The 27,211-nt window shown below is 39.6% G+C and overlaps 1 protein-coding gene across 3 annotated transcripts in view; it reads right to left on the bottom strand.

Annotated features, from left to right (window-relative positions):
• Positions 1–27,211, bottom strand: part of EEFSEC (eukaryotic elongation factor, selenocysteine-tRNA specific) — a 237,741-nt gene that overhangs the window by 3,343 nt on the left and 207,187 nt on the right. Inside the window, exon 7 of one of the 3 annotated variants that reach the window (XM_089521452.1) lies at positions 24,455–24,536. The exons of the other annotated variants lie outside the window; for them this stretch is intronic. Within the exon in view, the coding sequence (XP_089377578.1) occupies positions 24,493–24,536 (44 nt within the window). The 3' untranslated portion in view covers positions 24,455–24,492. The remainder of the gene's footprint in view (positions 1–24,454; positions 24,537–27,211) is intronic. 3 annotated transcript variants of the gene reach the window in all.

Genomic DNA, 27,211 nt, shown 5'->3' with positions numbered 1-27,211 from the left:
CCAATGTCATTTCCTGACAGTTTTTGCATCACTTGATCTGTCCAGACCCCCCAAATTGCCCTTTTTCTGGCCAGTAAAGAGAAGATGAATTATTTTTTCAGGAAACCTCCAAAAGTAGCAATTCATCTTTTAAATAGGGGTTCTTTCAAATCACACAGTTATAACAGTAAGATTCCATTTAACTACCATGCTTGCATCCTACAGGATTGCAGAATTTGTAGTTTAGTGAAGCCCTAGAACTTTCTGGCTTAAAACTGTAAATGCTGCTCCCTAAAATACAAATCTCAGTATTCCATCAGATGGAACCAGAGCACTTGAAAGTGGAATCATAGTGCTAGAATTGTATAGTGAAGAAGAGCTCTACATTGCAGGGCTGAACTGTAAGCCAACCTCCAAAGAATCAAAAATGAACTTCCAGTCACTTCCAGGTTTATTTTTGGCATTCTGAGTAGCACTTGTGTCTCCATGGAAAACTCCTGGAGAAAGAACTGGTCCCTATACACATGGCATTTGCCCACTCCTGTCAAAAAGGTTGATTCACTAGGGAACTGTGATTGTCTGGAGCTGGAGTATATGAGAGCCAGCATAGTGCAATTGTTTCAGCGTTGGACTAAGTCTCTGGAGACCAGGGTTTGAATCCCAGCTCAGCCATAAAACCCAATGGATGACCCTGGGCAGGTCACATACTCTCAGCCTTGGGCAAAGGCAATGGTAAACCTCCTCTGAACAAATCTTGCCAAGGAGGTCCCATGGGAGAGATACACCTTAGGGTCACCAAAAGTAGGAAATGACACAACAACAACAACAGAGGCAGTATAATGTATGAAATGGCTCTAGGATTAACCTAGGTATGGCAAAGTACCTTTTAGAAATTATGCTTTATTAAGGTGTTTGGGACATGCACTGGGTGTAAAGTGAACTGTGATAAAATAATTGCTGACTAAAAACATAGCTTCCTAAGAGGATAACTAACTACTCTTTCAAATTTTAATGTTGAAAAGGAGGGATTAATTTTTGGGGAAATCGCAAAGAATAACAATTTATTATTTCATAACAGCGATGAAAAAGTCTGGAAAGAAATTAAAAAAGATCTAGAAAAATGGGGAAAGTTAGGTTTTTCACTCTGGGGTAGAATTGTAGAAATAAAAGTAAATGTTTGGCCATTTCTTTTATTTCTTTTTCAAATAATCCACATTATAGGAAATGGAATTTCATTTGTGAGATGGCAGAAAGAGATTTCCAGATTTATCTAGCTGGCAAAGAAAATCAGAATAAAATTTAACACACCATATGATTCTCAAGAAAGGGGTGGCTTGGGAGTCCCTAATATCAAATTGCATTATGAGGTATGCTGCTTTGTATGGTTGAAGGAAATGATATTGCTTAGAGATATAAATTTTAGAATTTGAACACCATAATTTACAAACAAACAAGCAAGCAAGCTTCATTTATATACCGCTTCATACCGCCTAAGCAGTGTCTAAGCAGTTTACAACTGTAAGCTAATTTGCCCCGAACAATCTGGATACTCATTTTAGTGACCTCGGAAGGATGCAAGCCTGAGTCAAGCCTGAGCCCTTTTGCTGGTCTTGAACTCGCAACTTTGTGGTTTTGAGTGAGTGGCTGCAGTACAGACATTTAACCACTGCACCACCAATTTAAGATTTGGTTGGCATTTATCTTTTATATGATAAAGTTAAAGCACATGCTGAATTAAAAAATCAATGTATTAGAAAAACTCTCCTTCAAATTTGGTAAAATTGGTCTTGTTACTGTGTACCTTCAAGTCATTTGACCCTAAGTCAAACCTATCATAGGTTTTTCCTGGCAAGATTTCTTCAGAGGAGGTTTGTCATTGCCTTCTCCAGAAGCTGAGAGCTTGTGACTTGTCCAAGTTCACCTAGTGGATTTCATAGCCGAGTCATAGCAGGAATTGAACCCAAAGTTGTAGTTCAACAGTCAAACCACTATGACATGCTGGCTCCCTTGGTAAAATACACACATATATTGTTTCCTAAGATATTAGCCAATTCACTGCAGGAAATCTTTTTTTTAAAGGAAATAATGTGTTAAAAATTGGAGATGTTTACTTTATGATGATCTTTTGTATCTTGAACAAGACAGTTGGAAGGTTTAAATCAAAACAGATGATCCTTAAGGCAGATCTTAATTGGTTTGCTTATATGCTAGTTAAGGACAGATCTAATCAAAACAAGAGAAATGGAGCCATAGAGGTTAAAGACAATGAGATTTACTGTATATACTCATAAGTCTAGAAATTTTAGTCAAAAAAACTGACTTGACTTATCCTTGGGTCAATGTAGGTACTGTACTTTAACTTTTATCAAAAAAAGAAACCATCCCATGGTGAAAGGCAAAAGTATAATCTGTCCAGGAAGCTCTGAGCCCCTTTTCTCTTTCATATATCCAGCCTTTAGGGTAAGAACAGTTATACCAGCTGGAATTTTGTAAGTTCTTTTTGCATCATTTTTCATTGCTTCATCCTTTGTTGCATGCCCCTAAGTTTTACTCTCGACTTATCCATGGATCATATCAAAATCCATAATTTTGTCCCCCAAAACTGCCCTTGACTTATACATGTGGTCAACTGATAGTCAAGTATATACAGTATTTAGAGTTGTGTAAAGATGATTACCATGTAATTTAAAAAGTGTTCAACTGGCTTTTGAAACTAAAAACAGAAGAGGAGGCTGTAAAAGAGTATATGATAAGGTGGGCCCAAATTTGGGCATAGGATTCATATAGATGTATAGGGGGAAATGTGGTCTAAAGATACACAATTTACATTGTGCAGTGATTTAAAAGAAAACATGTATAAGATGGTGTATAGATGGTATCTAACCCCAAACAATCTGTTGAAAATGGTCCAGACTGTTTCAAACCAATATTGGGGATGTCAAGGTAAGGGGGGCTCCTTTTATATATGGTTGGCTTGTAAGAAGGCAAAAAGTTATTGGGCTAAGATTTATATGTTAATAAAAAAAAATTAAAAGTAGATTTTGTAATCTTACCAGAAATATTTTTGTTGAGTATTATGGATAAAAAAATAGAGAGTAAATATGGATTATTTCGTTTGATATAAGACAACAGTAGCAAGAATATTATTTGTTCAGACTTGGAAATGGACTAAAGTACCAATGGAAGAATGGATTGTTAAGGTTGCTAACTCAAATGGCTAAATTAATTTGGGTTTCAAAGGATAAACCAACTGAAAACCTTTTGAAAGACTGGAAACTGTTTATGGATTTTTTAATATTTTTTTTTGCAATAAGAAATCAAATGATGTAACAATATGTTGAGCTGTAATGGTTGTATATTTCTTTTTATTTCTATTTATTATACTCAAGATAGATGGGGCCAGAGTCATATTGCCATGCACAGACGTGTTTTACGCAGCTTCCAATGTATGCAGAAGCCGCTTGAGGAAGGGAACAATGTGCTGCTCTGCCACATGTACACGCCCCATTATTTCCTATGGGGCTCGAACATAGGTGGATTTTCCCTTACGCGGGAGATTCCGGAACAGATCCCCACGTAAGGAGAGGGCCCACTGTATTAGTTTTCTTCTCCCTTTTTTCTTTAGTTTTTCACTTTTGGAATGTATATCACTTTATATCTTCAGTTTATGTGTGTTAAATGTTATGTTCATGTTAAACATTCATGTTAACATTAATAAAAGGGGGGGGGGGGAGAAAAGAAAACAAACCATGATTATGACACACATGAATCACAAGATCCTGAAATATCTCACACACTAAACAAGACTCCTGACCAAATCCCATGTTCAAGGCTATGAGACCACACATATAGGAGCAACCATTCTCTATTAATTTGGGGTTAAAGAAGGCTCCCCAGTGTTCTCAAGCAATCTGTCTGTTTAGCAGAGGAAGAAAGCAAGGAAAAATGCAGCAGACAATGCTCCCTGGGAAATCACTAAGTTTATTTAGAATCAATAGCATCGGTCTCCTGTCTTTCCTCTGTAAAAAAAATCACCACACAGTGCTTTTGAACAGCTCCTAGTCATTGTTCAGGAGGAGATTCCATTATTATGGATCACCTAATACCAATTTTTAACTTAAGTATCTGAAGTCATCTGAAGTCATGTGTATTTATCTAGAAATAATATTCTGTTCTTCCTTTCTACACAGCCAGGACAGAAAATAATACCTACTGAGTTGACCTCAGCAGGTAAACAGGCAAAGATGGGGAAAGGTCATCCTGATGGTGGAATCGGAATTGTGCACCTTCAAGATGTTGTTGGATGGCAAATGTTGGACTGCAAATCCCAGCATTCCTGACCGCTGTCTAGCCTTGCTGGGGCTTCTGTGAGTTGCATCCCAACAATATTTGGAAGGCCATGTAATTCCCATCCCTGCCTTAGGTCTCTGGCTAAATAAGCGTCTAAAGTAGATGTGGAGAAACTGTGGCTCTCAAGAAGTTGTTATGCTCCAGCTCCCATCAGCCCCAGCTAGTATGGCCAATGGAAGCCAGAACAAAGCAACATCTGGATCATCACATTTCCCTCAGTCTTGTTTCAGTGTTTTAAACTAAAACTTTCGAGTTGGGCCCTGATGCAAAATGGGAGCCAAAGCAAATTTTACAGCACAGATTAAATACAAATAAAAATATCCAGTTGGCCTTGTTTCAAATGGGGAAAGATGAAACAGAAAGAAAAGCAAAAATGGCAAATAAAATGCAAAATAAACTTCACTTCACAAAGAGTAACACATTCCACACTGTATTCCAAGGGGAATCAAGAATATAAGCAAAAGGGAACTTTCTTTGTAAGCCTCTGTTGAGTTAGGGCACTATCTCCAAGGTGTTTTGGAGCAAAGGAGGTAGAAAAAAACTACAGTAGCTAGCTACTAGCACAATTGAAATCTCAAGCTGCTGCCCAAAAGCATCTCACGTATTACTGCTACATATCTAAATTACTTGATCAGATCCCACTGCCCTTATTCTGCAAACAGATTAGGTGGCTGCTGGCATCACACCCTGACAAAATGGCATGCGGTGGAGTTTTTTTCACCCTGGTGCCAGGAGGTCTATGGGCTGAAGAGGATCTGTGACACCAAGCCGTACAAAGGGGGAAAGCACAAGGAGACAGGCGGAGAGGCACAATCTAGGTTTCATCTACCTCAGAGGATTTCTCACATTACACACAATGCATACCTTACATTTCACAAGACCAAGGAAATGAAGGAAAATATATCTTTCACCGAGTAAGACATCAGCTCCTTAATAGCTGAAATGACGGATATTTTCAGATGGAGGTCTAGTTTAACTTACTTACATTAGGGTCTAATCTCTTTTGAACAATGGCTATGTAAGCTTGAATACATAGTGAGAAATCTGTTCCATTAATTAAGTGCTGCCTGTACTACTCGGATTTGCAGCAAATGTTAATAGATTTCTCTCCCTTTTTCTGTTGGACAATTACCTTATTTTGCCAACTTGCTAATGGATTAAATTGAAAAGGTCTATGTGTTTAAAAAAAGAAGAGAGAGAGAGAGGGGAGAGAATTTAGCTACAAAGTTCTAACAGGCAACTGGCTCACATTATACATAAGCAATACTTACATATGTTAATATTATTAATGGACAGTCCTCTGAGGCATATTTGATAGTAGGAAGCTTAGCAAATTCTTTCCCACCCATCACCTGCTTTTACCTCCAAATGTATAAAGTTATTGCAGTCTTACTGGCATATATGCTTTTACAGCAGGCTAAACAGCAGTACGAGGACAGAAATACTGTATAAATATCCATAGCTCTTAACCCATCATGAAACTTAACTATGTTCCACTTGCTTATGCTTCAATGCTTTCCTTCAAGTAGGTTGAATATTTGGTTTGCACTAACATGCAACCATACTGGATCATTGCTTTGAGCTGCAGGGTCTTAAGAGGAGACACACAACAGCTGGCTTAGTGTGCCTAAAGGAATGCTGCTGGTGCTTCCTAGAACACACCATTCTTGATTTATGAGGTAAAAAGTACTTTTTAAAGCTGCTCGTTTCCTGCCATGTGGATAAAACTGAGGTACATGTGGTTGGCCCATATGTGGTAAATACCATTGTTTCTCCGAAGAGCTGAATGCAGCAGGAAGGAGCCAACCCATGGTCCTGATTAGTATATATTTTGTAGCCCATTAAGGCATTGGCTTTGCCTGCATGAATGGGAAAAACAAACCGAACCGGAAAATTAATTCTAAGCTACTCAAGGGTTCAATGTAGAGCAAAGTTTCAGCACTCTTGTTATAGTTGTACTAGCTTTGGTTACTTTAACTCTCTTCTGAAAATAAATTGTAGCCCAGATTTTTATAATTGCAATGCAAATTTTCATCTCTAGCTTGAGTATGCAACTGAATATAAACATATGCAATCAGCGTAATTTGGTATTCAAATTACCCACAACAAAAATGTAGGCTTTTATTCCTTCAGGGAATGAACGGCAAGAAATGGCAAAGGTTGCTTTTAATAATTATTCTTCTTTCTACCATCTAGTGCCTCATATTCCATATCCCACTACTCAAAACTAGCCAGAAGAACCCAAAAGCTGCTCAAATGTGATGCTTCTTCACTGTCTGCGCAGGATTTTTTTTGTCCTCCAATACAATGTCTATCTATAAGGACTTCTCTCTCTCTTTCCCTCTTTTGCCCACATGCTCTCTCTCACACACACATACTGTATATTTGGGTTAGCATACTTGGTCCAAGCCAAGTTTCATAGATTAACTAGACAATGTTATGAAAACCTGAAAAAGACTGAATTCCCCATTTATGTTGTCAGAAATACTGCTATTTTGTAATGAGCTTCAAGAAGCTGAAAATGCGTCCAATCAATAGATGATGGCAAATGTGGTTCCAAAAACTACTACTTATGTTCACATCAATCTAAGAGGTTTAAGCCAGAGATTAATGGAGCCCATGTTCATTCTGCACTTCTTCTTCTCTTTATTATTATATTTACTTGTATCCCCCCTCACTTCTTCCAAAACTGGGACGCAAGGTGGCTTACAATTTAGAAAGAATTAAAACATATAAAAATAGATATATACTTAAAAAATGCAATTAATAAGATAAACAGTTATTAAGAGACTAAACCTCAGTTCATTCTCTTCCTACATGTATCATTCATTATATCTGGTTATGGTTAAGGGGAAGTATGGCATTAGGAGACCTACAAACCTTGTATGAGGAGGATGGGTTAGACGTCTGATGTTTATCCTGTTCTGATTTATCCAACAATCAGAGATGTCAATGTTGCCCTCAGCAATTTACCTTACAGGGTCCTGATATTAGGTTACCTTAAGAGAACTCTCTCAATTACACAAAGGAATCTTGTAGCACCTTTAACTGCATGAAAGAAGTTGTAGCATAAGCTTTCATAGACTAAAGTCTATTTTCTCACATGCATACTTCCTACAAAAGTTTCCTCCTATGAAAGCTTATGTTACAACTTCTTTCACACAGTCTTAAAAATGCCACAAGATCCCTCTGCATATCGATATTACAGACTAACATGGCTATGATTCTGAATTCTTCTCGCAATCATAGTTTGACTGAATAGGAAGAAAATAAACTTGTATGCCTAACAGAGATTTGGATAGGTATGCTGGGGGTGGATGTCTCTCAACTATCTACACTGGATTAGATACTAGAAGGGCCAAGAGCAGGTATCACTGTTGCTTACAATAATTCAACTCTTTGTCTCCAGGTTTCCTGTCTGTTGGCTCAGGTTCTATCTGAGAAATTTAGGGACACAAGGGGTCCAGACCTACAGGGTTATTGAATGGAATAGAATAGAATGAATCTCTGAGGTGTTCCATGAACAAACTGACTGACTTTCCTTTTGGAAAAGAAGGCAGAGATTTCACTCAGCCTGGCTTCTTGAATTCTGGAATGAGAAAAAAGGTACAGAAATGGTTGCTTGGGGACCAGACCTTGGCCAAGCTACAAAACAGTGTCAGAATGGAGAGGCTACAATGCTGGATACTTCCCATGGTCCTATGCCCAGAGTGTGCGCTGATAACACCCAGAATCACATTAGTTTTCTCATGACAAAGGGGTTTGACTTTCTGGGCATTAAAGAAAAGTAGTTGAACACATTTTCCCCCAGACCTACTATGTATAAATACAGAACTAAATTTTAGTTATTATTATTGTTATTTATATCCCATTATTCTCCCCAAAAACGTGATTTATAACATGACTAAAAACTGGTGCAGCTGAAAATCCATTAAGCTTTGACTTTAAGACAAAATTAAAACAAGTTATTATATTAAAACAAGCAGCAAACTGAAACAATTTCAATACCATTTTAAAATACACTGGAGAAATAAAGAAGCATTGCATCCTCATTAAAATCCCCTTCTTTGGCTCTTGCTGAGAACTAATTTTTTGATTCTGCTGCAGAATAACTATTCATCAGATACATACCCTTGGCCCTTGTAGTTAATTGTTGTTGTTGTTTTTGTCACTGTTCTACAGACTGTATTTTATTGTAAACTAAAAAAAACCCAAAAAACCCCTTGTTCAGCAGCCAATCGCCAAAAGCCTGACTTAATACTTTAGAATTTAGAGTGGGGGAAACGTACAGCATTGAAAGCATAATTTAGAGAAATGGTCACCTTAGTCTGGAATATCAGTATGCAAAGGGGTCTTAGAACATCTTTGAGACCACGTGAACAAAGTTGTAACATAAGCTTTTGTATATTTAGTCTGCATGCATCTGAGGAAGTAGACCTAGTCTGTGAAAGCTCATGTTACTCCTTTCACACATTTGGTCTCAAAGGTGCTACAAGATCTCTTTATAGTGAAAGTGTGTAAGCAGGCACATTCCCACTCTCTTTATTATGTTTAAGCATAATCTCATCAAGCAATGTCCTGTGTGCTTGGACATTGCATCTTTTTGCAGTCTCAGATATGATGCAGAAATAGGGAGTATAAGAAGCTTCTGGCGTATACATACTGGATGAGCTGTGTTGAGCTTTTTGAGTTGCGAGTTGCACAGAGATGCTTATATATTCTAGTGTACAGTTGAATCAACTCATCTGAACTTGGGTGATGAAAAAGATGAGAGGAAGAGGAGTTTGAACTCTTGACCCTAAAAATAAGAATTCCTTCCTATTCATTAAGTTCATTATTGTCTGCTGTCCACTGATTATCCAGATTTTTCTACTTCTCTCTTATTCCTATTATCTTACTTTAAAAAACAAACAAACATTTCATAACCTTCATATTTCTGACTTTCCATTTCAAGGTGGCCTCTCCAAAGCTTTCTTCTGGGTCATATAAAAAGTTTTCTAACACACTCATGGTTTTCCAACAGACTATCCTCTACAGTCGGCCCTCCATATCCACATATTTTTTATCCACAAATTTAAGCATCCATGGCTTGAGAATATTTTTAAAAAACTATAAATTCCAAATAGCAAACCTTAATTTTCCATTTTATATAAGAGACACCATTTTCCTTTTCCACTGTATTTAATGGGGCTTGAGCGTCCACAGATTTTGTTATCCCAGGTGGGCCCTGGAACTAAACCCTAGCAGACAACAAGGGCCCACTGTATAGTCTTATTCTTCTCCTGCTTTGTCCTTTACTTCAGCCATACTTTCTAAGAAAAGCCCCTCCCTCAATTTTTGAAAAAAATAGTGAACCAACAAAAATTGCCGAGTTAATGGAAAAATGGTTTTTAAAATGACCTTTGTTTACTGGAGGAGAAGTAAGACAATCCAGTACCTTCTCAGTGCCTGCCTAGGCTGAAAAGAGGAAAACAGCCAAGCCACAAACTAATCAGAATATTGTGAACAGGTGCCATAATATATGTAAGGGCTGAGCTTGCCAATAGAGCTGAGGGGGGAGGTAAATTTATACAGCTGAGCTCTAAACCCACAAAGAGAAGTCTGTGCACAGGCCATATTAAGTATCAGAGAATTAAAAGTGCCAGTTTTGAATGTGATGACAGTTGCACTCAAACATGGATGCACTATCCATATCAAGAGCCTTTTTAATACTGAATGATCCCAAACAAATGCATAGGTTGGAAAACTCCTAGAACATTGATTAGTGTTGGTTAAGCCCAAATGGCTTTACCGAAGTATACAGCCCCTATTGAACTGTAACTACCTACAGTATGAAGAGACAGAAGTTGCACAACTCCCACAAGCAAAGTTTACAAGGTTCTGTGAAGCAAGGGAGGAAACTGATGCAAGTCTATTTTATAGTAAAACTTTTGGAAACATCATCTTTCAAATTTCTCTCCTGAAAGCCTTATGCACAAATGCAATCATTACGCACAAAACACCAGTGAAGCACAGAATTAATTCAAAGGCCAACTGCCATCAAGTCAATTCTGCAGCGGGATCTTTCTGTAAGACAGATTAGTCAAATTGAGCCTTCTCGCATTACAAAAGTAAACTGAGATGCAGCAAGATAGAAGCAGCTTTCTGCTTACCTCTCTGCATGATGCTGTAGCACTTCCATTCTCCTTCCAGAAGGAGATGGTAGTAAAAACATCCTTTTGCAAAAGCATCTCAAAATCCTTTTGCCAAACAGATTTTTCCACCATAACAAAAAGCACACTTTTACAAACGTCTCCCTCAAGAATAGAATGGAGCATGTGGAGAGGTAAACAGCCCTTCTGCCTCGTTGCATCTCGGTTTACTTTTGTAATGTGTTATAAGGCTCAGATTGTTCTTGAAAACCTCTAAGGACAGTCTATTACATATTCATTGCCAGGTTATTAAAATGATTTTTAGGCATGTCCCACAGAAATGTCCTGTTCACCTAGTTGAGCATGCTAGTAAAACCAAAAAACAAAGCCAGATGTGGTTAGCAAACTCTAAACTAACAATATAACAATCTCATTAAGATGTAATGTAAAACCATTATTTTTTGTCTTGGGTTTGCACACTGTACCCATCTCCTCTTTTGTGTTTCAGAAGAAGAGACTAGAAGCACTTACTTCTGATTTTAAATTAATTACAGTTCCCTGTGGCATCGAAACTGAGGTACAGAGATTTCTTTAAATAATGTTCAATGCGAACAAGTAAAATCAAACAACAGTTGCAGGTATGGTTTATTCGCTAAGGCATTTTGTTTGAGCAAACCACCTTTCCTGACATCACAGGAACTATGATACATTTGGACTCCTCCATTATATAAAAGAGGAGAGGAAAAGCGGATGCAGTTCATTTCTCACAGTGAGAAAATCTCACTTCTTCACATAGTGGGAACCCTTTAATTCTGAACCAAATCAGCATGTGTATACATCACACAGAGATGCCATAAATGAATGGAGAGGTACAGCTGGAACCTAATTAGTTGTTTCAAAGCGCTGTTTCATCTGTTACTACTACAACAGTAATATGCAACATCATCAGTAATGTGCTGGGGCTGTGCAGAATACTAGTTATTTAATATTCAGTCAGGAAGACCCGTGTCACTGCCCTTGCTAAAAGAAATGGGTTTAGTTTAAATGTGCACAAGATTTGCAGTCCAACAGAGACAGGACACAGCCCTTCATATCACGCTGTGATAGTCTGCTAAACATAAGACCGCTCTTTACAAGCCTTGCTTAGCAGAATTAGGACTAACTGTTGCTGTAATGTGGCCACAGCTCTCACTAATTTAGACATGTTCATCAGTATTAGGAAACTCTTAACACTTATTCTTGATTTGCTGCCAGTATCTACACATGTATTATCTGACTCTCTTCAGGAATACAGAGTCATACTACTTATAGAGGTTTCATGAGAAATGTCACCATCCCTCATGATTTTAAGTGGGATGCTCAATAAAGTTCTTTTGTACACTCTGGCTAGAAGAACTCTTTATCGACACGAGCTTCTTGCTTCCCATCTGCATTCATATGTGACAGGAAATGGACTGAAGAGCAAAAAGCTCATTAATAAAACAATTTTGGTATTGGAAGTAATTGTTACAGGAGGCAAATGCATTTCTTTCAAATGGAAAAAATGGACTTCCATGCCTTCCCCTGCCTACCCAAGGGGAGAAAAATGAAACAGCCCTCCAAATGAGGCAAAGAGTTAGACAGAACCCTTATTTACAATGGATTATTCACAGCAGTTTTTTTTTTCCAGATACAGGATTTCCTTGAAATGCACCCTTAACCACACACCTCATCACAAATGAGTAATTCAGACCTAGACGACCAGAAATATTACAGCTTTACATGGGGAGCTTCATTCTATTTCTGATAAAGGGATGCATGAGAAAACTTACTTAAGCACCTGGAAAATTGCACTTATAGGCACTGTCCAGATGGGCCTGATAGCACATCCTGGCAACATACTAGGGTTGCCTCAGGGCATTGTTTATATATGCCCCGCATATAGTACGTCGCCAGGATGTCAAAATGGCCACGCCCTGTCTACATGGGTGCCGCCATTTTGACATAATGGCCGCGCCGTGTCCAAATGGTGCGGCGCGGTTGTTACATTTTCACGCTGCTGCAGGGCGCTTGTGGCGCCCTTTCAGCGGTGTCAAAATGAGCTCCTTCTGTCGCGCGTATTGCTGGTGCAGCCTTTAAACAGCCGCGCCAGTGATACAGAGAGAAAGGGGCCAAGTGACTCCTTTCTCCTTTTCCACGCCGCTGTCGGGGTGTCCTTGAGGCATGAAGCCCCAAGGACACCCCTTTCCAGGCTGCGGGGAAGCGGCATTTTGCCGCTTCCCAGAGGTCAGGAAAAGCGGTGGATCGGGGCCTCCGGGGCTGCCACTGTAGCAGCTGAGGCCCTGATCCGTTGGGGGAAGGTGTGGGTGCAGGCCGCCCCAAAGGGGCGGTCTGTATCCCGCCATAGATACAGCAACATGGAAAGAGACACATTTCACTAGTATTATCTGAATTCTACAACACAAACCACTCATTATCACCACAGGTCAAGTACGTGAAACCTGCATCCCTATGTTGAGGGACTGTCAGCCCTACCCAGCACTGCCAATCATCAAGGAGGATTGGAATCATAGGCTGCATCCATACTGCAGAAATAATCCAGTTTGACGCTACTTTAACTGCCATGGCTCAATGCTATGGAATTCTGGAAATTATAATTTTGTGAGACATTCAGCCTTCTCTCTCAGAAATCTCTCATGCCACAACAAACTACAATTCTCAGAGTTCCTTAGTACTGAATCATGGCAGTTAAAGTGGTGTCAAATTGGATTATTTATTCACAATGGATCCAGCCATAGTCCAGAATGTGGAGGGCCTTGAGTTGCCCATCCATGCCTTCAATATCAGCCAGTCTGAGTATTAATTTTTATAACATTTCATATGAACTTCACTTAGATGTTTCAAATATACTGAGGAAAGAACTGAAAAGTCCAATGAATATTCTATTTTGATTCAGCGAATGACAGAATTCAGACATCACGTTTCATGATCTCCAAACTAAATCTTTTTATACTTCAAACCATCAGTGAATAAGCTCCCAGCAGTGCTATAGAGCAATACTTTTATCATCCCTGAAGAGTTTCTGAACTCATTCTAAGAAAGGTGTTGTCACTCAGTTCAAAATCAGGATTTAGCCTGAGCTTTTCCAGAGCACAGGAGAGATTTTTTCCCCATCTGCCTTCTTGTTAAGATTGTGAATACAGATAAAAATGGGAGCTATTCCTATCATTCCTAGCCTTAGATATTGAGTATCAAATTAAACCTACAGCTCTGTGTTTACAAGCTAGCTATCTGAACCCTCTTATTCACGTGAAATCTACTTCTAACACCTTGATTTTTTTAAAAAAACTCAAGATTCATATCCCCTTTTCTCAAAGCATTCTAGACACTTTCATTATAGATGCCAAGCATAAGCAATAGGCTGTTGCTATATTTTAGTGAAAAATACTTTCCTATGGCTAACAAATTTGAGACTACCCCAGGACCGATTATGAGTCAGCTATTTGTATGAGTTGCTAAGTTAACATTACAGCTAGGTGAAAAGTCTCATGAGAGGGTTTTTGGCAGTGAGACTATGTCTGCAAAGGCCTCCTTGTGGCTTCTTGTGACAATTGCTAAGAGTTCCTGAAGTGAGATACTCTACCACCACACAGAGGGCCTTTTCCACCTAGGCCCCCAAGCTCTGGAACTCGCTTCCCAGCGAGTTCCGCTCGGCCGCCTCTCTGGACCAATTTAAAAAGGGGCTCAAAACACACCTTTTCCAGCAGGCATACCCCTAATACCCCCGAGATATCCCCTTCTCTCCCCTCATTGATGCACAATTGTGTTAGTCTGGACAGTTATTTTCATTGCAAGATGTTTTAATTGATGATTGATGTTTTTAATGTATTTTATTGTATTTCGTGGACTGTATTGTTGTATGGTCTAATGCTGTAACCCGCCTTGATCTTTGGAAAGGCGGGCTAGAAATCATAGAATCATAGAATCATAGAATCGTAGAGTTGGAAGAGACCACTAGGGCCATCCAGTCCAACCCCCTGCCATGCAGGAAATCACAATCAAAGCATCCCCGACAGATGGCCATCCAGCCTCTGTTTAAAGACCTCCAAGGAAGGAGACTCTATCACCTTCCGAGGAAGTGCATTCCACTGTCGAACAGCCCTTACTGTCAGGAAGTTCCTCCTAATGTTCAGGTGGAATCTCTTTTCCTGTAGCTTGCATCCATTGTTCCGGGTCCTGTTCTCTGGAGCAGCAGAAAACAAGCTTGCTCCCTCCTCAATATGACATCCTTTCAAATATTTAAACAGGGCTATCATATCACCTCTTAACCTTCTTTTCTCCAGGCTAAACATCCCCAGCTCCCTAAGTCGTTCCTCGTAGGGCATGGTTTCCAGACCCTTCACCATTTTTGTCGCCCTCCTTTGGACACACTCCAGTTTCTCAATGTCCTTTCTGAATTGTGGCGCCCAGAACTGGACACAATATTCTAGGTGGGGCCTGACCAAAGCAGAATACAGTGGCACTATTACTTCTCTTGATCTAGACACTATACTTCTATTGATGCAGCCTAAAATAGCATTGGCCTTTTTAGCTGCCGCATCACACTGTTCACTCATGTTCAACTTGTGGTCTACTTGGACTCCTAGATCCCTTTCACACGTAGTTTCATTCAGCCAGGTGTCACCCATCCTATATCTGTGCATTTTATTTTTCCGCCCTAAGTGCAATACCTTACATTTCTCTGTGTTGAATTTCATTTTGTTAGCTTTGGCCCAGCTTTCTAGTCTATTCAGGTCATTTTGAATCTTGATCCTGTCCTCTGGGGTATTAGCTATTCCCCCTCATTTGGTGTCATCTGCAAATTTGATAAGTATGCTCCCAATTCTGTCATCCAGGTCATTGATAAAGATGTTGAATAGCACTGGGCCCAGGACAGAGCCCTGTGGGACCCCACTGGTCACTTCTCTCCAGGATGAAAAGGAGCCATTGTTGAGCACCCTTTGGGTTCGGACGGTCACCCAATTACAGATCCATTTAACAGTTCCTTTGTCTAGCCCACATTTTACAAGCTTGTTTGCAAGAATGTCATGGGAAACCTTGTCAAAGGCCTTACTGAAATCAAGATACACTATATCCACAGCATTCCCTTCATCTACCAAGCTGGTAATTTTGTCAAAGAAAGAGATTAGATTTGTCTGGCATGACTTGTTTCTCTGAAACCCATGTTGACTTTTTGTGATTATGGCATTGCCTTCTAGATGTTCACAGACTCTCTGTTTAATGATCTGCTCCAGAATCTTTCCTAGAACTGATGTCAGACTAACTGGACGATAATTGTTAGGATCCTCTTTTTTCCCCTTTTTGAAGATGGGGACAACGTTTGCCCTCCTCCAGTCTGCTGGGATCTCTCCTGTTCTCCAGGAGTTTTCAAATATGATTGCCAATGGCTCCGATATTACTTTTGCCAGTTCTTTTAATACCCTTGGATGGAGTTCATCTGGTCACGGAGACTTAAATTCATTTAGATTAACAAGGTGTTCCTCTACTATCTCTTTACTTATTCTGTGCTGAAATTCCCCTATTCTGTCCTCTGCTCCATTATCCTCAGGTTGAGCACCCTTTGCCTTTTCTGAGAAGACTGAGGCAAAGAAGGTGTTGAGTAATTCTGCCTTTTCTCTATCTCCTGTTAGCATTTTGCCATCTTCTCCACGCAGTGGCCCTACCGTTTCATTCTTCTTCCTCTTGCTGCGGACATATCCAAAAAAGCCCTTTTTATTGTTCTTAACCTCTCTAGCAAGCCTGAGTTCATTCTGCGCTTTAGCTTTTCTGACTTTACCCCTACACATGCCTGCTATTTCTTTGAATTCCTTTTTCCATTTCTTATACATGTTCCGTTTCAAACTTAGCTCGGTTGAAAGTTCCTTAGTCATCCATCCTGGTTTCTTGAGACACCTCCCGTTTTTCTTTCTCACTGGAACTGTTTGAAATTGTGCCTTCAGTATCTCCCTTTTGAGAAAGTCCCATCCGTCCTGAACTCCTTTATCTTTTAGTATTTCTGACCATGGAATCGCCCTCAATACTTCTCTAAGTTTACTGAAATCCGCTCTCCTAAAGTCTAGAATGCGTGTCTGACTCTGCCTGGCTTCTCCTTTCCACTGTATTACAAACTCCAGGAGAACATGGTCACTTCCACCTAATGATCCCACCACTTGCACCCCATTAACCAAGTCATCCTTGTTGGTTAGGATCAGATCTAAAATAGCTGACCCCCTTGTTGCCTCTTCCACCTTTTGGACCATGAAATTGTCTTCCAGGCAAGTGAGGAATTTGCTAGACCTTGAGGATTTTGCTGAGTTTGACTTCCAGCAAATATCAAGATAGTTGAAGTCGCCCATCACTACTACATCTCTCTTTTCTGACTGTGTGGTCATCTGTTCTAGAAAGATATCATCCAATTCCTCAGTCTGACTTGGGGGTCTGTAGTAGACTCCCACCGTAACACCCTTGTTGTTTCCCTCCCCTTTGATTCTTATCCAGATGCTCTCCACCTGGCTTCCATGATTGATGTCCAGGATCTCTTCACTGGTGTAAATATCTCTGACATATAGTGCTATTCCTCCTCCTTTCCTGTTTGGCCTAAATAAATAAAGTTGTTGTTATTATTATTATTATTATTATTATTATTATTATTATTATTATTATTTCCCTTTAGAGTTTTCCCCAAAGCTGGGATGGGCAACTTTAGTAGAAAGTTCTGCCTCTGTGACCCACTGGGAAGTGCAGGTACTATCAAAAATGGGGACAGAGGGTTCCAGGAATGGCTAGCAGTCTGCTTCCTTTTTTGAAAAACTTGTTGTTACGTGCCTTCAAGTCAACTTCCACTTATGGTAAGATATCTTAGGATTTTCTTGGCAATAGTTCTTTAAGGGTTTGGTTGTTGTTGTTTTTGGCCACTGTCTTGCTCTTAGGTTGAGAGAGTGTGATTTATCCCAGCTCAGCCAGTGGATTTCTATGGCTGGGTGGGGAATCAAACCCTGGTCCTAGCCCAAAACACAAACCACTACACCACACTGGCTCTCAACACTCAACCAGGGCTTTTTAATGTTAAACAGGAAAGTAGGGGCTTGCAAGCTGTTTCAGAGTTAAAATATAACTTCTTTAGGATTACAGGAAAACCAATTTACCCTTTTGCCAGAAAAGGAGAAGTTTGAGAGTCAGAGGCCTCCAGCTGCCCCTTTTACAGCAAGATCATGGCCACAACAACCGCATGCCGTGGCCCTGATTTGGCCTTTCCAGGGTGCAAAAAGGAGCCGCAAAAAGTGGTTCCTTTTTGCACCCCGGAAAGGGCTCCATAGCCGTGGCACCATGAATTTATGGCACTCCTTCAGCACTGTGTTGTGTTGATGCAGCACAAGAGGAGTACCGTGAAATCGGGGCATGCATGACGTAGATGCTACAGAGCTATATTTCACCCATCCTTGTCTTGAAGAAAGGGCAGGAAACACCACAGTGCCCTTGTTTTGCTGAGATTCAATTGACAGAGCATCACTTGGAAATTCCTAAAAGCAAAAACAAAGTTTCCTGCCCTTACTCTAGGAAACACCCAATAATGCCATCAGCAGTAAGATCACCATCAGCTTCACTACCTCTGATAGCTTCTTGAAACACCCTCCCCCATACCTTAAACCTTGCTCCCTGCTTATAGGGTGAACTGAACTTCAAAACCTTACCTCTCCACCTAACCACAAACGAAGCAAAATCATCCTGAGAAGAAATCATGACAGCCTTAGATAAGAGGGCTTTTCCTATAATGGAAACAGGGGAGCAAGGGAAAACTGAGAACATTTTGGCTTAGCCCTATCTAACAGAAAGTAGTATGGCAAAAGGTGGTGGTAAGTGTGGGTAGTCACTTTTCCTAAATGATTCTTTTACATGCACTCATCGCTTACTTATGTCACATAACAGTCTGAGAAAAATTCTATGTGGGTTTAATATGGGGATGTTGATTATGGTCAGTATGAGCATCTCCCTTTTAGCAACTGTACTTTCGGAGAAAAAGTATGGACTGAAACACTAACATTCACTCTATTTCAATGAGGTTTTTAAAAGATTTTTCTTGCAGGGTGTGTATGTGTTATCCCTCAGTTGTAGCATGTCATTTACTTGATGCATTTCACTAGGTAACAAAGTAAATACTTTATATTTGCACTAGCTTCCAAGATATAAAATCCTGTTGTATAAATTGTTAACTTCAACACTACTGCTAGAAGATAACATGTTCTGTGCTTCTGGTTGTTAGGAAAGACATCTCCTTTCTTGATGATAAAGATAGTAGTAGTTTGAGAGCAGAGGAATAGCATAGGTAACGTCTGGCCAAAACTGGGTTTGGAAAATCCTCACATTAAGAAGGGATACAACTCTTTCATGCGAAGTGCCAATTCTACACAATAGAACTCTCCAGTAGTCCTTAAAGGCACATTTGTATCTTGGCTTTCACAGAGCTAGCAATCAAGAAAGAATTCAAGAAAACAAAACTGTTTCCCAAGAACCGTTTGCTGGTGCCATAATTAATGTAATCAAACAATTCCACAAATTGCTTCCAATTGCTGGCGTCACTTTCATGTGCAGAGCCAGACTTTCAAAGAAGAGCCCTCTTTTCCCTAAACCCTTACAGTGGGAACAAGGCTTTGCTAAACAGTTTAGGATAATTTGTACTGTAACAGGTCCCCAGGCACTCTTGACACAATTTCAATTGCCAACTAATGTTCCTGAGTAATAGAAAGGCAGCTACTATATTTAAATAATTACAATTATAAACAGTTCACAAGGGTCAGTCCAGAAGTTCCCACAACTGAAGTAGAAGTCTTTGGGAAGAGTACTTTTTAGTGGACTCAACAGCCCATTATACAGTATGCTTTTATTCAACTAAAGACTGTGACCTTGTTTCATTCCATTACTTTCACACATTGTAGTATACATCAATAGAGTTCAGGTTTGAAGTCTGAGGGCCTCCCAGAGATCACAAATGTATAAAAGTTTCTGAACACGTAGAAGAGATGGCACTCAGTCCTTTCTCACCCAATATGGCAAGTCAGGAACAAGGCAGACTCTTTCTCCTTGATATGCTAGCTTTCTATGTGGAGAGAGTCCTCTTTTCCCATTGGGAAGTGTAAATTCAAATGCATAACCTCCTTCATACAACCTCAAGCTTGAGCTCAGGAAAGTCTTTGCTCCCTAATCCTGCTAAATATATAAACTGGGACAAAAACCACAGTATGGGTCAAGACTGCTTTATTCAAAATGTTTGGGATCAGAAGTGTTTTGGATTTCCTCCCCAGATTTTTGCATATTTGGATATACATAATGAGATATCTTGGAAAGAAGTCCCAAGACTAAACATGAAATTCATTTCTGTTATATATACACCATATACATATAGCCAGAAGGCAATTTCATACATAATATTTTAAATAATTTTATGTATGAAACAAAGTTTGTGTACACCAAATGATCAGAAAGCAAAAGTGTCACCCATGTGGACAATTTTGGATTTTTGGGTATTTTTGATTTCGGAATTCCAGATAAGGTATATGCAACCTGTATACACACTCAGAATCATTCCTCAATCCCTTACTATATTATAGTAATATGAGAGCATTGTGGGCAGGGATACAATTGAATAGTCTTGATGTATCACAGGGCTTAGTAACTCTGGTAACTGGCTCACAAAGCCTCAAAATCCATCACAGCACTTCCAAGAAATACTGTGTTTTATTAACCATAACTAATCGTATATCATTTCCAAAAAGGAGTGTTATTCCAACAGGCCATCCCACAATGCATCTGGTGCACCTCACCTGCCTAACAGCTTTTTATGTGTGTCAGTTTGCACTTTGAGTGCATTCAAAAATTATTGTGCATTGACTAATCCTCCACTAAACAAGGACTACTGTATTTTAAAAATAAAATAAAAATATGCCTGCAGCCTGAATAGCACAGCACTGGGCAGATAACTAAATTATTTGGGTAGTTTTATAAGGCTCTGTGCATTCAGTAACGGCTTTACAATATAATAACAATAATAATAATAATAATAATAATAATAATAATATTCCACTTAATCTCTAGGAATCCAAGCGGATTACAACAGTAAAGCAAAATACAGTTAAAAGAGAACACATCAAAAATTCCAAGATCCCCATCCCTCCCCGCAGTCATAAAAACGTAATTAAATGCTAAAAGGAGATTAAACCAAGAAAAGAAGTTAAAAACATTAATATACAATAATGATTAAAATGAAATAAGAGTTTCAAGCGAGGTTTGGGTAGAATAAAGATAAAAATGGGGGATAATAGGAGAAAAAGGAAGGGGGGAGGCAGGTCAGCAAGGATGTTCTAGTCTGGAAAGGCCTGCCAGAAGAGATCCATCTTAATAGCCTCCTTAAAGGTTTCCAAGGTGGATCTCGTTCGGCAGGTCGTTCCAGAATCTAGGAGAAGCTGCTGAAATGGAACGCTGGGTCATTGCAGAGAGTCCAGTCCTCTTTGGTTGAAGCAGATTCTTCCCAGCAGAGCGGAGAATGCAGGGAGGATGATATAGGAGAAGGCGCTCCCACAAGAATTCAGGACCCAGGCCAATTAGGGCTTTAAAGGTTAAAACCAACACTTTGTATCTTGCCCAGAAGCTAATAGGCAGCCACTGAAGGGATTTTAAAACTGGTGTGATGTGGGCAGATCTAGGGGTGCCAGTAACCAGTCTGGCTGCCATATTCTGTACCAACTGAAGTTTCCAAACTTGACACAAAGGTAGCCCCATGTAGAGCATGTTACAAAAGTTGAGCCGAGAGGTTACCAGTGCATGTACCAATGTTTCAAGGTCTTCCTGTTCCAGGAAGGGGTGCAGCTGGTGTATCAGCTGAAGCTGATAGCAAGTGCTCCTGAACATCGCGTCCACCTGAGCTGTCAGATGGAGAGACGAGTCTAGGAGCACCCCCAGGCTGCGAACAGAGTCCTTCAGGGGAAGTGTGACCTCATCCAGAACTGGCTGGCATAACTCCATTCCCGGATTGGGAGTCCCTATTACAAATACCTCCATCTGACCTTGATTCAACTTGAGTTCGTTTTCACTCATCCAGTCCATTACTGCATTAAGACAGGCATTCAGAGGAGAAATGCCATCCTTAGTCACTGCATCAGTCTGCGACATAGAGAAATATATTTGGGTGTCATCAGAGTACTAATAACACCCTGCCCCATGTCTCCGGATGATCTCACCCAGCGACTTCATGTAAATGTTGAACAACATTGGGAACAGAATCGCACCTTGAGGGATGCTTGAGCTAAGCTCTCTCTTGGTCAAATAACTGTCCCCAAGCGACACCATCTGGAACCTGCCTGAGAGGTAGGATCAGAACCACTGCAAAGCAGAGCCTCCAATTCCCAGCTCTCTCAGGCGTTTCAGAAGGATACCGTGGTCAATGGTATCGAAGGCTGTTGAGAGGTCCAAGAGCACCAACAGGGTCACACTTCCCCTGTCGATGCCCAGACAGAGATCATCGACTAAGGCGACCAAGGCCATCTCAACTCCATAGCCCACCCTAAATCTGGTTTAAATTGATCTAGAAAATCCGTTTCTTCCAAGACTGCTTAGAGTTGAATGGCGACTGCTCTCTTAATTATCTTGCCTAAAAATGGTAACAATGAAACAGGCCTATAGTTGTTTCTGTCCAGGGGGTCAAGTGAAGGCTTCTTTAAAAGTGGTTTAACCACTGCCTCCTTAAGGCAGGTTGGAAGGTAGCTTTCCCTAAAAGATGCACTGATTATGTTCTTCAATAGTAACCTGGTGGTGTCACCCTTCTGGATGGCCAGCCAAGACGGGCAAGGATTGAGAGAGCAAGTCGTCTTTTTCACACAACCAAGAAGCTTGTCCACATCCTCGGTACTAACCAGCTCAAACTGATCCAGAATAACAGTATAGGCGGAGGCACTGGATACCTCTCCTAACAACTCAGTTTTAAAGCCGGCATCCAAGTCGGCTATTATTTGAGAGATTTTGTCTGTGAAGTGATTATTAAAAACATCACAGCAGGCTATTGTAGGTTCTAACAAAAGATTCAGCTCTGCCAGACAAGACTTCGCAGATGCAACGGATGCAGAATAGAAAGACTTCTTAGCTGCATCTATTGCCACACCATAGAATTTAAGATAAATCCTATGATGTGTCCTGTCAGATATGAGTTGAGATCTTTGCTCAAGTCACTGTCCAACCCGCTTCATTCTCCTAAGATCTTCAGTATACCAGGGGTTATGATTAGAAGCGAGCTGGAAAGGACGCTCGGGGGCAATAGTGTCTATAGCCCTGGTGAGGTCGTTGTTCCAAGTATTAACCAAGGCTTCAACAGTATTGCCGGCACTGCCAGTCATTGAATCCTCTAGGGCCACTTGGAACCTAGTGAGTTCCATCAGCCGTCGAGGGCGGATCATACGAATAGGTCCTCCATCCCCAACAGGGGGAATAGTGGTCTTCAACAGCAATTGCCCACAGCTATATAAATGAAAAAGTGATGAAGTTAATGCTTTTTCATCATTTCTAGCCAGTCAAGAATAAAAAGAGATACTGAGAAAAAAAATGAAACATGTTTATTTTCAGTACTGAAACACCTTTCAATAAAAAGATGAGATACAAGCCGTATGACAAAACAAAGTTTTGGAACAGTATATTATGACATCATTTTATCTTCATTATTCAAGTAATAATGCACAATACTCAATTGCAAAATGAGAATTCTAATACTGCCCATCAGTTGACTTTGGATTTAAGAAGGGACTTTGTGGCTGGCATACAGCATATTAGAATGAAATATAGACCTCAAAAGAGTTATGAAATATGTCCTTAGAACAGAAGTGGGAATTATGTGGCCCTCTAGATTTTGGGCTGCAACTTCCAGCTTCCTCACTATTGATAATGTTGCTTAAGGGTACTGGGACTTGCAGTCCATCATCTGGAATGATGCATGATCCCTGTCCCTGCCTTAGCATCTAGATGTCTTCAGAGCACAGATCCTGCACGTTTAGAAGAAAAACAGGACATAGAGCAGGTGGTATAGGAAACACTTCCACAGAATAGAACATGAGAACTGCAGCCCTTCAGTTTTACTGTTCATTAAGAGTCCAGCACTAGATAAATTAGGGTCTCCAGATTACTGTTAACTGAAACATTAGGATACATCCCAAGTGTTTCACCTAATCCTGATGGGGAACAACAATGGAAAGTTTTTAAAGAGGTTTGGCTTTATCAGACATAATTAGTTTCCATTATCTCAGGAATGATGTGCATTTGTTGCCACTCTTCAGTGCCTGCTTTCTGATCAGAGGGCTGCAGTTAAAACAAGGGTGACCTTGTGTTGGCTTTACTTGTTCTTGTTCTTTTTTTTAAAGATCAAAGATCACCTCTGTCTCTAATATATTTCTGTCCAAAAAGATTTAATTAGCAAGATAAATATTGACAGTGAAACAATGATGGGAGCTCAAAGCCTTCCTATTTGTTTTCTATCCAGGACAGTGCCTTTATAATTTTTTAAAAACAAACCAAAAAAAAACCCTTTGGGGTTAAATATGGTGCCTGAATTGCTTACTAACATGAAAATTCAATCTTTGAAGGAGCTACAGTGCAGCCATTTGGCATATCTATTGGTAGTTTTTAGTCAACAGTTGCACCCTAAACTAAACTGAACAGGATAACTCTTAAAGGGGAAAAAATGTTGGTTGAATTAGATTCGTAGCAGTCAATGTGTGAGTGATCAATATAATACTATGCATATATGGAAGGTTGTTAAAACTCTCCATCACTATAGGTCAGCTATAACCTATAATGCAGTGACACAGTAATATAGCTCAGCTATAACCTATAATGCAGTGACCTGTGGGTCTGTGCCTTGGCATGTCTAGATGATGTCAGAATGGAAGTAAATATTATTTTTAAAAACAAGCACAAAAAAATAAAAAGAGCACCTATCTCACCACTACTTCTTTTCTCTTAATATGTGGTCCAATTTAGCTCATGTCCTGCCACCATTAAACTTAGGATGCTCTGTCCTTCTTCCTGCAAGTAGCAAACAAGGATGTGGAGAGGAAACAGAAAAACACACAATGACACAATGTAAGCTGCACTACTGGTTACCAAAAATGGTGATAAAAACTGACATACACCTGCTGTTTTAAGTGAGATCCTCATATTTCCTATAATATGCACCCCTATTTTTTTCTAGCTATCTCACCTCTCTGCACTGAGCATTATGCACACATATACCCAAAAAGTACACACAAACTGTAGTATACAACAGCAATGAAAACTTGAAATCATTCCTATTGTATTGGGAAAGCAAAGGCAATTTAATAATATCTTGATTACTCTGAGGCAGACCTTTGAGACATACTTATTTTTATAATAATATTTATTTATACCCCGCTCTTCAGCCAAAAGGCTATCAAAGCTGCTTACAGTTTGTTAATTAGACATTTCCCTGCCCTCAGGCTTACAATCTAAAAAAAAGACAAGACACAAAAGGAGAAGGGAATGGCAGTAGGGAAGGGGGAGAGTCCAGCAGATCTTCTTTCCCTTGGAGGCCTGTTGGAGCTGGCTTGCCTTTCTCTCCTTCAAGATGGTGGATAGAAGGAGATAGAGACTATGCAGTAAGCAATGTCACGTGGTCAAATTTCATACCATTGGTCTATTGTTGTTTAGAGTCTTGACTCTTCAAAATTAAAAACACCACCACAACCACACACTTTATCAACTGTGCAGTCTCCACTTATGTTAAGAATAAATTTGACATAACAAGGGAGGGAATGTGTGAAAATACACACATACACCGTTGCACTAATCTGAGAATATATTTTTGTCCCTTATTATTTTCATACCAAACTTCATCCCAATGCAGCTGACGCTTGCTACATTGACTTAAAAGTGGACCCAGGTGTTCCTCTACTCTGCATGAAGGTGAGAACTGGTTCAACGGTTCTAGATACTGCAGTGCCATTAGGGAAATGTAAAGAAAGTGAGGAGGAAACAGCACAAAAGCATAGTGCCTCATAAAACAAGTTTTTAAGAAATGCACACAGTGTGAGAAAAAGTTCAGGCTGGCACATCTGACATAGAATCAAAAGGCAACTTATTACAAAGGAGATCTGAATCAAAGGGCTAAATTTGTGGGCTGGTAATCCTGCCATCTTGCTTGAAACTCTTGATGCAGAGTAGGCACCATGGAAGCCTGTTAAGCTGGCCCAACTCCGCCAACTTATCTGGAGGCATCTGATGCTGGGAGCTGGTTCAGGGTTTAAGTTGGGTGATATTCATCTTCCCCTGGGCTGCCTTTTTAAACCAATCCTGAACAATGGGACTTTGGAATAAAGAACATTTTAAAAAAATTACACTTCTACGCAAGGGCCTTTAATGCGATTAGGGGGGACAGGGGAGGAGGCTGGATAGCAGGCTTTTCTTTTTTAATGTTATGTATATTGTGTGTAAATAAATATGCAATTTGCTTTAAAAAGATAAGGTGATTAAATTTTTATCAGACTTGTACTCTGTTGTCACCACAACAAAGAGAATTAGGAAGAGGAAAGAAAGGCCTTTTTATTTGAATTGTACTCTTACCAGAGGTTCTCCACAACACAGCTGTAAAGCCACTCAATGTTCTCCAAACAGGCTCTTTGATTGCATTTTATTCAACTTGTTTGCATTTGGAGCAATCGAAAGGAAAAGAACGCTCCACATTTTGATGTCTTAATGTTCCTTAATACCTTCTTTAATTTATATTAAGCTTCTTAACTAGGGTGAGGAATTCTTCAAAAACAATAAAGACCTAGTGCAGAAATCTTTCACACACCATGAAAATTGAAATTATAATATATTCATGGCTTTTTGCATTTATAAAAACATTATTTTGAAGAAAGAATGAAAGCAAAAAATAAAATAAAATCCTAAAGTTGTATAAAAATGACTTGATCCACAGAAGTAGATGAAACTTTCAAATAATTATTATACAACAGGGAAAGTGAATGAAACATGTACAAGCACAAATTTAATACCTCAACACTTCAGTTTTAATGCTCTACCTTTTCCTTAACTTTCTCTTGTAAAGATATCAGGAATTTTTTGTTGTATACTGAAGTAGTCAGACCATTATCTAAATGTTTTTCTACAACCTAAGTCCTTTCACTCTTTGTCTCTATTCCTAAAATGGACTTTTAGAACCTCTGATGTCTCCATAACATAGTGGTCTATTTATATCTTGTGGAGTGAGCCAAACGCAACAACATATATTCAGTTTGATACATTCAAATTCCCCTTTCCATATGCAGCAGTAAAATAAGGTATCAGACTGCTTACAGTATATCCCCTCCGTCTTTTGTACTCCCATAAAAACTCTAGTTGCAGGAAAGAGAAGCAGCTGGGGGAGATATAGAACAAGAAACTGCCAACATAGAAAGAGTTAAGCATAATCACATCCCTAGCTGCTTCTCCATTCCAAATCACATGTAAAGTTATTTTTCTTTATAAATTGTAGCTGGTGAGGGACTGTGACACATTTGCATGTAAAATATACGTAAGTCTTTGGAGCATTTTTTTGTGGTGGCACCCAAAACACCCTCAAAATCTGTAGGACCTGTTATTAATTTAACAGTCCTTCTTTTATTTAGATCCAAGTATGATAAAGCATCTATATGCCAAGAAATATGGAAAAGTACCCCTGGTGTCTGTACATATGCAGAATG

Source organism: Sceloporus occidentalis, unplaced genomic scaffold (assembly GCF_023333645.1).
Source record: "Sceloporus occidentalis isolate IW3139 unplaced genomic scaffold, rSceOcc1.0.p SCAF_1, whole genome shotgun sequence".
Taxonomy (NCBI): domain Eukaryota; kingdom Metazoa; phylum Chordata; class Lepidosauria; order Squamata; family Phrynosomatidae; genus Sceloporus; species Sceloporus occidentalis.
The sequence above is the reverse complement of the archived record's forward strand: the minus strand, read 5'-3'. Positions and strand labels throughout refer to the sequence as shown.